General features: G+C 42.7%; 1 protein-coding gene across 1 annotated transcript in view; it reads right to left on the bottom strand.

Annotated features, from left to right (window-relative positions):
* arhgap42a (Rho GTPase activating protein 42a) overlaps positions 1 to 8,338 on the bottom strand; it is a 111,021-nt gene extending 102,683 nt beyond the window's left edge. Inside the window, exon 1 of the mRNA XM_060936107.1 lies at positions 7,995 to 8,338. Coding sequence (XP_060792090.1) covers positions 7,995 to 8,148 — 154 coding nt within the window. The 5' untranslated portion in view covers positions 8,149 to 8,338. The remainder of the gene's footprint in view (positions 1 to 7,994) is intronic.
* Positions 8,339 to 12,690: the final 4,352 nt, after the last annotated feature.

Below are 12,690 nucleotides of genomic sequence, written 5' to 3'. Positions count from 1 at the left end.
ATCATCACAGGGCATGCTAATAGATAACATGCTAATAGATAACATGCTAACAGCTAGCATTCTAACATGATAATGATTAACATGCTATTTGTTAAAATTCTAACACTTTAAGGCTAATATGCTGACAGCTATCATGCTAACAGCTAACAGGCTAACATGCTAATGGCTAGTATGTTAACTTTTAGCATGCTAACATGCTGAGGGTGACATGCTAACAGCTAACATGCTAACAGTTAGCATGCTAACATGCTGAGGGTGACATGCTAACAGCTAACATGCTAACAGTTAGCATGCTAACATGCTCAGGCAAACTCGCTAACAGCAAACATGCGAACTCTGCATGCTACCATGCTAATCCTAACATGTTAACAGCTCTCATGATAACATGCTAATGGTGAACATGCTAACAACTCGCGAGCTAACAGCAGGCATGATATCGTAATGGGTAACATGCTAACAGCTAGCATGGTAACACGTGAATGCTTATATGCTAATTGCTATCGTGTGTGCGTGTAAGTTTCCTAATAAAGTGGCCATTGAGTTGAAGTTGATTTGCTGTCAAAGTCTCAAATGAGCAGATCCTTGCCAAATGCATCATCACCTATGGGGGAAGGGAGGAATGACTCAGTCAAGCTTCCATTGATTAGCAGCAAAATGGAGAAAAAATGGACGGATGAAAGGCAAGACAAAGACGAGTGCGGGTCAGAACCGATATCGTGTGTGTGATGGGTGATTTGGCCTGAGGTGCCATATGAAGTTTGGTGGATGTGTGGTGAAGTGTTACTGAGCAAAACTCCATTCATTTGAATGGGGCCAAAAATCAATGGAAGCCTATGGAGGTAAAAAGAGATGCGTGAAAACCAAGGAAAAGACAAGTGCAGGTCTCAGATGAGGGGATGGATCTGTGCGGGGACTTGGCCTGAGGCATCAAGTGAAGTTTCTTGAAGTTTGGTCACTTGGTTAAAAAAATTGATGGAGAGTGAAAGTTTTTCTCCTGAAACACCATTCATTTTCAATGGGGCCAAAAATCAATGCAAGCCTATGGAGGAAAAAGGGATGAGCAAAAAGAAAGGAAAAATATGAGTGCGGGTCAGAACCGATTGCATGTATGTGTTGGGGGAGTTGGCCTGAAGTATCACATGAGGTTTGGTGCATCTGCGATGGAGCGTGTCTGAGTAGGACGATTCGATTCATGAGCCCTATTCATTCTCTATGGGAAAAAAACAAAAGAAAAACAATTAAAGCCGCAAGCGGCCTCGACGGGCCCTCGCGCCAGCGGCCAAGGGGGGCGGGGGCATGCGTCCCCGCGAACAACCTTCCACAGCTTCTTCGGCAAGAGACATTACTCCCGCAATGGCGACAAAGAACAGAATTGGACACATGGCAACGATAGGGTCTCGCACTGTACGGTGCTCGGGCCCTAATAATAATAGCGCCCTAATAAGGGTCTTGGAAAGAGTTTGCTTGCCAAGTTTGACAAATCCGAAGCTGCAATATCATTTCTGCCATAACCAGCACCCCCAGGGGCGAAAGTGCACAAAATTAGGCGTACATGTCAGGTGAGCTATGAAGAGTTTGCGTATGAAGTTTGATGACAATTGAGTAAATAGAAGATGAGATATAGATTTTTGAAGAATAAAATTTTTGGTTTTTCCCATGTCAGTAGGTGGCGCTATGCTGTACATGAGCGATTATGAGTTGGAAAAATAAGTGTCTACAACAGCAACGCACTATCACAAGGTAGTGGTGTGAAGGAAAAGCATTATGGAATTATTTACCAAAAACCCGTTTTGGAGCAATTGCGTTGGCCAAAAACAGCGCCCCCCATGGACGAAAATTCCCAAAATGTGGTATACATGACATGGGAGGTAGAAAGAGGGTGGCCGTGAAGTTTGACCAAATTTGAGGAAAGACTGGAATTTTTGCCCAAAAATAGCGCCCCCAGTGGCGAAATATCACAGAAAGTGGGTAACATGTCAGAAGCCCAATGAGTGATCTGCGTGTGAAGTATGAGCAGTTTTGAGCAAGTAGAAGATTTGTTATGAATTTTTAAGCATGTAAAATGTTGCATTGAAAATTGATTGACGTATAACTTCTGAACGGATTATGCTACGTGAAACGTATTTAGTAACTTTTGTCAGCCATGTCTGTAGATGATGTGTATCAATTTTGGTGACATTCCTATGAACGGTCTAGGAGGAGTTGCGCCGTCTTCGTGGCCATGCATTTCACACAAAAGTGAAATTACCTCACTTCCTGTTGGGCGTGGCTAATGCATTGGCATTACATTTTTGTCCGGCTTAGTGAGATATACATGCGTACCAAATGGCATGCCACTACTACAAACTACATGGCAACCAGGCACCTTAATGCGGGAGGCCAAAATCACAACGAGTTAGGGGGCGCTATAGAGGCCCTGAGGCCCACCTGGATCTGGGCTTCTGGTTCTCAGTAGCGGTGGCAGTCTAAGAAAAAGGAGACAAATTTCGTGCGTTGTCGACCATGGCAAGCGCCCCAATAAGGGTCTTGTAAAGAGTTTGCTTGGCAAGTTTGACAAATCAGAAGCTGCAATATCATTTTTGCCATAACCAGCACCCCCAGGGGCGAAAGTGCACAAAATTTGGCGTAGACGTCAGGTGAGCTATGAAGAGTTTGCGTATGAAGTTTGATGACAATTGAGTAAATAGAAGATGAGATATAGATTTTTGAAGAATAAATTTGTTGGTTTTTCCCATGTCAGTAGGTGGCGCTATGCTGTACATGAGCGATTATGAGTTGGAAAAAAAAGTGTCTACAACAGCAACGTACTACCACAAGGTAGTGGTGTGAAGGAAAAGCATTATGGAATTATTTACCAAAAACCCGTTTTGGAGCAATTGCGTCGGCCAAAAACAGCGCCCCCCATGGACGAAAATTTCCAAAACGTGGTATACATGACAAGGGAGGTAGTAAGAGGGTGGCCGTGAAGTTTGACCAAATTTGAGGAAAGATTGGAATTTTTGCCCAAAAATAGCGCCCCCAGTGGCGAAATATCACAGAAATTGGGTAACATGTCAGAAGCCCAATGAGTGATTTGCGTGTGAAGTATGAGCAGTTTTGAGCAATCAGAAGATTTGTTATGAATTTTTAAGCATGTAAAATTTTGCATCGAAAATTGATTGACGTATAACTTCTGAACGGTTTATCCTACGTGAAACGTATTTAGTAACTTTTGTCAGCCATGTCTGTAGATGATGTGTATCAATTTTGGTGACATTCCTATGAACGGTCTAGGAGGAGTTGCGCCGTGTTCGTGGCCATGCATTTCGCACAAAAGTGAAATTACCTCACTTCCTGTTGGGCGTGGCTAATGCATTGGCATTACATTTTTGTCCGGCTTAGTGAGATACATATGCGTACCAAATGGCATGCCAGCACTACAAACTACATGGCACCCAGGCACCTTAATGCGGGAGGCCAAAATCACAACGACTTAGGGGGCGCTATAGAGGCCCTGAGCCCCGGCCAAGTTTGGGCTTCTGGTTCTGAGTAGCGGTGGCAATTCTCGGAACTGGTGCCAAATTTCGTGCGTTTTCGGCCATGGCAAGCGCCCCGAAAATGGCCCAACAGCGGAGAAAAATAAAGAAGAAGAAGAAGACGGAAGAAGAAGAAGACGGAAGAAGAAGAAGAAGAAGAAGAAGAAGACGGAAGAATAATAATAGTGAACTCTTACAAGAACAATAGGGCCTTCGCCCTATAGGGCTCGGGCCCTAACAAGAACAAGAGAATGGACACGTTGATCCAAAAGCTGTATACAAGCACACTACACCACTTCGGGCCAGACATCTCAGAGTTGGAACGGTGTCTCTATCTCGAATGCCATAGGAGGAGTAGTGGATCCAAAAAACGTGTCGGAATAAGGCAGAATAAGTAAACTTAAAGGAACAGTCCACCGTATTTCCATAATGAAATATGCTCTTATCTGAATTGAGACGAGCTGCTCTGTACCTATCCGAGCTTTGCGCGACCTCCCAGTCAGTCAGACGCAGTCCGACGCGCTGTCACTCCTGTTAGCAATGTAGCTAGGCTCAGTATGGCCAACGGTATTTTTTTGGGGCTGTAGTTAGATGTGACCAAACTCTTCTGTGTTTTTCCTGTTTACATAGGTTTATATGACCAATGATATGAAACAAGTTCAGTTAAAAAAATTGAAACGTAGCGATTTTCTATGCTATGGAAAGTCCGCACTATAATGACAGGCGTACTAACACCTTCTGTGAGCTTCGGCAGCGCATTGATATCTGAGCTCCGTATCAATGCGCTGCCAAAGCGCGCAGAAGGTGTTAGTACGCCTGTCATTATAGTGCGGACTTTCCATAGCATAGAAAATCGCTATGTTTCAATTTTTTTTAACTGAACTTGTTTCATATCACTGGTCATATAAACCTATGTAAACAGGAAAAACGCGGAAGAGTTTGGTCACATCTAACTACAGCCCAAAAAAATACCGTTGGCCATACTGAGCCTAGCTACATTGCTAACAGGAGTGACAGCGCGTCGGACTGCGTCTGACTGACTGGGAGGTCGCGCAAAGCTCGGAGAGGTACGGAGCAGCTCGTCTCAATTCAGATAAGAGCAAATTTCATTATGGAAATATGGTGGACTGTTCCTTTAAGAACAATAGCGTGCTTGCCTTTGGCAAGCACACTAATAAATGGTGTGTGTGTGTGTGTGTGATGTAACCCTATTATCAATACTGTCACTATGCTTTTATAATTTGGTGGAACGCAAAGTATACACCAGTATATATACACAGTACTGTGCAAAAGTCTTCGGCACATGCAAAAAAAAAAATGCTAGACAGCAACGATGCCTTCAAAAATAATGAAATGAAATACTAGTTGTAAACAGCAATAAATGAAACAATGCTAATATTTGATGTGATGATTCTTTGCTTAAAAAAATAGCAGTCTCAGGTACAATTTGTGCAGTTTAATAAGGAAACGACCAATCAGCCACAGTTCTTCTTGAGACTTTAACTGTCACACTTGCTTCTTATTTTCGCAGTAAATCCCAGCTTTCATTATGCTTTTTTGTCTGAAAATTGGTCTCTTTTGTATAACCCCAAATCAGAAAAAGTATGAATGGTATGTTGAAATTGAGAAAAAAAAAAGATTTGGAAATAATCTTTGACCTGTATCTCATTCAAAACAACACAGCAGGGCATTATTTGTTGTTTTACCTCATTAATTTTATTGTATTTTTCCTCCCAAATAAACACGTATTTCAATTTTGATTTTTGCAACACATTTCAAAAAAAGTTGGGATGGTAAAACATTTCCCACTTTGTAATGTTGCCATTCCTTCTCACAACATTTAAAAGATGTTTAGGGACTGAAGACACCAAGTGATGAAGTGTTTCAGGTGTTATTTTGTCCCATTCTCCCTGCAAACAGGTCTGAAGGTGTGCAACAGTATAGGATTGTCGTCATATTTTTCGTTTCAAAATTCACCACACATTCTGTATTGGGGACAGAGGGGACAGACACCCTCTCCTTCCACAGCTATGCCTTTGTAATGTATACAGAATGCGGTTCTACATTGTCTTGTTGAAATATTCCTGGAAAACATGTCATTTTGAAGGCAGCATATCTCATCTCATCTCATTATCTCTAGCCGCTTTATCCTGTTCTACAGGGTCGCAGGCAAGCTGGAGCCTATCCCAGCTGACTACGGGTGAAAGGCGGGGTACACCCTGGACAAGTCGCCAGGTCATCGCAGGGCTGACACAGAGACACAGACAACCATTCACACTCACATTCACACCTACGGTCAATTTAGAGTCACCATTTAACCTAACCTGCATGTCTTTGGACTGTGGGGGAAACCGGAGCACCCGGAGGAAACCCACGCGGACACGGGGAGAACATGCAAACTCCGCACAGAAAGGCCCTCGCCAGCCACGGGGCTTGAACCCGGCCCTTCTTGCTGTGAGGCGACAGCGCTAACCACTACACCACCGTGCCGCCCGAAGGCGGCATATGTTGCTCCAAAATTTCAATGTACTCTTCTGAATTAATGCTGCCATCACAGAAGTGTAAGTTACCTTGGACAAGGGCACTGACACAACCCCATACCATGACACACCCTGGCTTTTGGACTTGTTGCTGGTAAGAGTTTTTGGTTTGGAGCACATGGCGTCCATTTCTTCCAAAAAAGACCTGCAAAAGTGATTAATCTGACCACAAGACATGTTTCAACATCTGGTTCATCCCAGATGCCTCAGAGCCCAGAGAAGTTAACGTAACACAGTTAACATAAGGCTTTCTTTTTCCACAGTAAAGTTTTAACTGACATTTGTAGGTGTAATTCCATATTGTAGTGCTTGACAAAGATTTGCCAAAGTAATCCCGAGCCCATGTGGTTATATCAGCTAGAGATGAATGACGGTTCTTGATGCAGTGCCATCTGAGGGATTGGAGATCACAGGTGTTCAGCTTTGGCTTGTGCCCTTGCCCTTTACACATCAAAATTCCTCCAGATTCCTTGAATTGTTTAATGATCTTATACACCACAGAGGGTGAAATATCCAAATCACTTCATATCTTTCTTTGAGGAATATTGTTTTTAAACATTTCAATAATTTTCTCATGCATTTGTTGACAAACTGAAGATCCTTTGAGGCGCATCTTTGCTCCTCAAAATCTAGACCTTTCCTGGATACTGTTTTTGTATCAGCTCATGATTAAAATTGCCTGGTGACATCACCTGTTCCAAATCACATCATTATTTAATTGTTTTACCTCATTACTAGCCCTAAAGTTCCCCCTTCCCAACTTTTTTGTAATGTGTCACAGGCCTGAAACACAGGAATGGATGTATATTAACAAATGAAATGGAGTTGACCAGACAAAACACGGCATATCTTGGGTCTGCAATTAAATACAAGTCAGATAAATGTAGAAATCACTGCTTGCTTGCTTGCTTGCTTTCTTTAACTTAAATTTTCATTTTCCATACTGTCCCAACTTTTTTTCTGATTTGTTGTAATATGCTGCTTTTTTTCACTGACATGCTAACAATTTGTTCCGGAAAACTAATGTTTGTAAATCTAAAATGTTTTTTGTACTGACCTGATAAGTCATGTCGAAGTCATAAAATAAAAATAAAAAAACTATAATAATGTACTAAAACAAACAAATAACGTGCATATGACTTTTGTAGGAAGATTCATTTTCCAGTCAAATAATAAGAAAATTATTAAATTATCATTGTCATTTATTTCCAGGAAAAGTGCAGAACAATCTGGGTATGAACTTTTTCCACCAGAGATTGCTTTTAAAACTATTAAATGAAAACACTGGAAAAAGTCTTTCTTTAAACCAATGCTTTCACCCAACCATTTAGATTGTTTTTTTAACCATAAAATTAAAAAAAAAAAACTATAATAATGTACTAAAACAAACAAACAAACAAACAAACAAACAAAGTGTCTATGACTTTTTCAGGAAGATTCATGTTTCAGTCAAATAATAAGAAACTAACAATTTGTTCTGAAAAACTAATGTTTGTAAATCTAAAATGTTTTTTTGTACTGAACTGATAAGTCATGTCAGTCATATTAAAAAAAATCTATAATAATGTGCTAAAACAAACAAACAAAGTGCCTATGACTTTTGTAGGAAGATTCATGTTCCAGTCAAATAATAAGAAAATTATTAAATTATCATTGTCATTTATTTCCAGGAAAAGTGCAAAACAATATGGGTATGAACTTTTCCCACCACAGATAGTTTTTAAAACTATTAAATTAAAACACTGGAAAAAGTCTTTCTTTAAACCAATGCTTTCACCCAACCATGTAGATTTCACATTATGAATAATACTTTTTTAAAAAAGACTTTTCATTGTGAAAATGATCTCATTCATTGTTTAAAAACATCTGTATACAGTTCCAGTTTACAGTATATAAGCCTACAGATGTGTGTAAATGACAGAGGCAGTGTTGGACCTACTTTTCAGAGCGCTAATGAGCATGTTGCCATCCTTAATGAGCTCCTTTATGAACTTATTCGTCCGATCCAGCTCAATTTCATGACATTTGAGCCGATCTCTGAAGTCGGGACTGTCCAGAAACGAGTCGCTGAATTCCAGAGCTGGTAATCCCATTGTATTCACTACAGCCGAGAGGGAAAATGCAACAAAACCACGAAACACTTGTATTCGGTTTGGGATCGTGCCTCTTTCTTCTTCTTCTTCTTCTGTCTCTCGGGTTTTTTTTCTCTCTCTCTCTCGTTCTGGTTACAGTTACCTTTCCAACTCTTGAAACTCCGCGTCCAGAAAGCCTACTTCCGGCATGTTGTTTCGCACTCCATCACTAGGAGACGTTATTTTCTTTCACCAACTCGTATTCTGACAAACCCCGCCTCCCGTACTACGATTGGCTCAAATCACTCCAGCTACCTCTTTTCGATTGGTCAGCGGTTTGTACCTTTGTGCAGTCCTCTGATTTGACGGAGTGAATATAAAGCGCGAGCCAATCCCAGTGTAGAATCTGTGATTGGCCAAGAAACGGGTGGGAAAAACAAAGAGAGAAGACAAGAGCAGCAGGGACTCCTACTGGCCTGCACCCAGTGCCTCAAGAACGGATAGAGAAGGCTATTCTTCATTAAAATCACACCAAGAAAGCATGTTATATAACTCATCTCATCTCATTATCTCTAGCCGCTTTATCCTGTTCTACAGGGTCGCAGGCAAGCTGGAGCCTATCCCAGCTGACTACGGGCGAAAGGCGGGGTACACCCTGGACAAGTCGCCAGGTCATCACAGGGCTGACACACAGACACAGACAACCATTCACACTCACATTCACACCTACGGTCAATTTAGAGTCACCAGTTAACCTAACCTGCATGTCTTTGGACTGTGGGGGAAACCGGAGCGCCCGGAGGAAACCCACACGGACACGGGGAGAACATGCAAACTCCGCACAGAAAGGCCCTCGCCAGCCACGGGGCTCGAACCCAGAACCTTCTTGCTGTGAGACGACAGCGCTAACCACTACACCACCGTGCCGCCCCATGTTATATAACTCATCCCCCATTCTCATTATCTCTAGCCGCTTTATCCTGTTCTACAGGGTCGCAGGCAAGCTGGAGCCTATCCCAGCTGACTACGGGCGAAAGGCGGGGTACACCCTGGACAAGTCGCCAGGTCATCACAGGGCTGACACTCATAGACACCGACAACCATTCACACTCATATTCACACCTACGGTCAATTTAGAGTCACCAGTTAACCTAACCTGCATGTCTTTGGACTGTGGGGGAAACCGGAGCACCCGGAGGAAACCCACACGGACATGGGTAGAACATACAAACTCCACACAGAAAGGCCCTCGCCGGCCACGGGGCTCGAACCCGGCCTTTCTTGCTGTGAGGCGATAGCGCTAACCACTACACCACCGTGCCACCCCATGTTATATAACTATTTGATGAATTTAAAATCAAAATTGTGAGTTAATAAAATTATTTAACAGAAAAGTGGGCAGTGGTGGCTCATCGGTGAAGGGTTATTGGTTCAAGCCCCAGCACTGCCAAGCTTCCACTGTTGGGCCCTTGAGCAAGGCCCTTAATCCTGTCTGCTCCAATGGCGTTTTATCTTGACCGGGCCGAGCCTGTGTTCTGATCCCAGCTTCTGACCAGGCTAGGATACACAAAAAAAAAATTCACTGTGCTGTAATGTATATATAAAATTAGCATTAAAGACCCCTTAGATGAGCATTATTGGGTGGCACGGTGGTGTAGTGGTTAGCACGGTTGCCTTACAGCAGGAAGATTCTGGGTTCGAACCCATGGCCGGCGAGGACCTTTCTATGTGGAGTTTGCATGTTCTCCCCGTGTCCGTGTGGGTTTCCTCCGGGTGCTCCGGTTTCCCCCACAGTCCAAAGACATGCAGTTAGGTTAACGTGGGGTGGCCTTGGGCTGAAGTGCCCTTGAGCAAGGTACCTAACCCCTGACTGCTCCCCGGGCGCTCTAGTGTGGCTGCTCACTGCTCTGGGTGTGTGCGCGTGTGTTCACTGCTTCAGATGGGTTAAATGCAGAGGATGAATTTTACTGTGATTGAAGTGTGCATGTGACAAATAAAGGTTTATTCTTCTTTCTTCTTCATTAAAGCTCATCTAAGGGGGCTTACTCCGAACACACACACACACATTATATATATATATATATATATATATATATATATATATATATATATATATATATTGTTGTTGGCTCCTTCGATCTCAAAAGATCATGGTGATCTGCACCAGGGATCATCCATCAGTTGTCAAGTTGCAGCGCCTACACACACACACACATACACACACACATATATATATATATATATATATATATATATATATATATATATATATATATATATATATATATATGTGTGTGTGTGTGTGTGTGTGTGTTCGGAGTAAGCCCCCTTAGATGAGCTTTAATGCTCTTGGGGCAAACTCTGACCGCAAATATGTTTATCTCATCTCATTATCTCTAGCTGCTTTATCCTATTCTACAGGGTCGCAAGCAAGCTGGAGCCTATCCCAGCTGACTATGGGCGAAAGGCGGGGTACACCCTGGACAAGTCGCCAGGTCATCACAGGGCTGACACATAGACACAGACAACCATTCACACCTACGGTCAATTTAGGCCCTGTCCACACGGCAATGGATTCAGGTGAATCCGATACAATTGTTTATCGTTTAGGCCTGGCGTCCACACGGCACTGGCGTTTTGGGTGCCCAAAACGCAATCTTTTGAGAACGGGTTCCAGAGTGGAAAGATCTGGCAACGTTGCCGTTGTGAAGTCGTCTGGATGAGTAGAACGGATTTGTTTACGATGACGTCACAACCACATGACTGTGAGTGCTGCACACCGGGTAGAAGTGTAACGAACTCGATGTGAGTTGTCAACAAATCCTATAACTTGGTTCATGAAACGTGCTTACAAAATATTTTCACTGTGAATATTTATTGTGTAATGGTGCAAAGTGAGAGAGAGAGAGAGAGAGAGAGAATAGCTCTTAGGGCAGAGTCAATCCTGCCAGCAAAAATAGGGAAAAAAAGAAGCGATCTCACCTCTTCAGATGTTGGTTTAAGTCCTACAATACATTCCTCAAAAAGGGCGTAGAAGAACAAATTAATCCATCGACGTGTAGCATTCAATTTATTCCGGACCATTAAAGACGCTGCCTTCCGCGTAGAATCATACGTCATCCTCGCCGCCATATTGGATGGGTCAAAGCGGAGAATAAATATGCCTCATTCATGTGCTGCGTTTAACTGTACCAACAGGTTTACCGTCCAACGAGATCACATGGGATTACCTTTCACAGGTGAGACTGGAAAAATACTTTTCATTGTATTTGGTCATTATAATGTAATTTTACGAACAGATTTTTCTGACTTTGTGGCTAATATGAAGTCTCGCGCATAATAGTTTATGCGCATGCGTCCTTACTTCTTCTATTGTTCTGGTGTCTCCGAAGGGACCGTCTTACAGTGCCCCTAGAGGTGTGGCATGTGTATTGCATCGTTTTCAGCAAGCGTTGCGTTGCCATATGGACCTGATATTTTACTGACCGTTGCCCATGTGGATGCGATATTTTTTTAAATAACATCTCGTTGCCGTTGTCGTGTGGATGTAGCCTTAGAGTCACCAGTTAACCTAACCTGCATGTCTTTGGACTGTGGGGGAAACAGGACCACCCGGAGGAAACCCACACAGACACAGGGAGAACATGCAAACTCCGCACAGAAAGGCCCTCGCCGGCCACGGGGCTTGAACCCAGACCTTCTTGCTGTGAGGCGACTGAGCTAACCACTACGCCACCGTGCTGCCCCCAAATATGTTTAAATAAAAAAATTAAAAAGTGACAAATAAAGGCCTCTTCTTCTTCTTGGTTTGTTAGGACATGACCTTTTCTGAGATATTATGAACAGTCAAATAACAAGATCTTTTCACTGGCTCACATATTTACATATTCACAGTCCTGGAAATAAATGAAAGGTTGTTTATGATTATTGTGATAGCAGTACTACTGTACTTGGGTTCTCTGGATAATTAAGGATTCTTAGCTTCCTGCTTAGAACATTTACATTTGCAAATTTGGCTGGTGATTTTATCCAAAGAAATTTACAGTTGGAACAGGCTACAGCTGAGCAGTTAAAGGTTAAAGGTTTTACTCAAGGACAAAACAGAGACAGCTTTGTGGAGCTGGGGTTTGAACTCATCACTGATCACTTGCATGGCCTTCCTCCGGGTGCTCCGGTTTCCTCCCACAGTCCAGAGACATGCAGATGAGGTCAACTGGCTACTCTAATTGCTCACAGGTGTGAATGTGAGTGTGAATGGCTCATTGTCTATCTGTGTTAGCGCTGTGATAGTCAGCTGCGATTGGCTCTAGCTCACCCGTGACTAACCTTAACCCGAAACCTAGTATAAGTGGTATGCACATTGGATGGACATGGACGGATGAAACCTTCTGTTCATTTGCCGAAAGCCTTAAACACTTACTTACTGTCCCAATCTGGAACCATCACTGACAGAAAAACACTTAAATGGAGGGCTCTAGCTAAATTGTTTTCAGGGCTAATCTAGAGGGATAAATCAAATTTGCTGTTGTTATTATTAGAGAGAAGAAGAGAAGAAACCTTTAT

Source organism: Neoarius graeffei, chromosome 12, assembly GCF_027579695.1.
Source record: "Neoarius graeffei isolate fNeoGra1 chromosome 12, fNeoGra1.pri, whole genome shotgun sequence".
NCBI lineage: Eukaryota > Metazoa > Chordata > Actinopteri > Siluriformes > Ariidae > Neoarius > Neoarius graeffei.
This window is presented reverse-complemented; position numbering and strand designations above follow the sequence as displayed.